Here is a 249-nt window from a genome sequence, read left to right on the forward strand (position 1 = left end):
GTGGAGCCACAGGATATTGAGTCTGGGCCTGAGGGACCCAAATATGGGTCCCTAAAGGTACCCCCAAGTCGAGCCTTATGTTTGAATAGCCCTATAAGATTCCAGGCCCCCAGAAAGGTAACAGCAGGCAGGGTGCCTGGAAAGAGTATTCTCAGGATCCATGGACGAGAAGGCTGAAACTCAGCACATCCACTCCCGCCACCTTTTAGCCAATGGCCACCTGTTGGGGGTTGGGGAATGGGAAGCAGA

General features: G+C 53.8%; 1 protein-coding gene across 1 annotated transcript in view; it reads left to right on the plus strand.

The window, feature by feature from the left end:
• CAMK1G (calcium/calmodulin dependent protein kinase IG) overlaps positions 1 to 249 on the plus strand; it is a 17724-nt gene that overhangs the window by 11823 nt on the left and 5652 nt on the right. The window contains exon 5 of the mRNA XM_012811842.1: positions 90 to 117. Within this exon, the coding sequence (XP_012667296.1) occupies positions 90 to 117 (28 nt within the window). The remainder of the gene's footprint in view (positions 1 to 89; positions 118 to 249) is intronic.

The sequence above is a fragment of the Otolemur garnettii genome, unplaced genomic scaffold, assembly GCF_000181295.1.
Source record: "Otolemur garnettii isolate 467f Iridium unplaced genomic scaffold, OtoGar3 scaffold00178, whole genome shotgun sequence".
Lineage (NCBI taxonomy): Eukaryota > Metazoa > Chordata > Mammalia > Primates > Galagidae > Otolemur > Otolemur garnettii.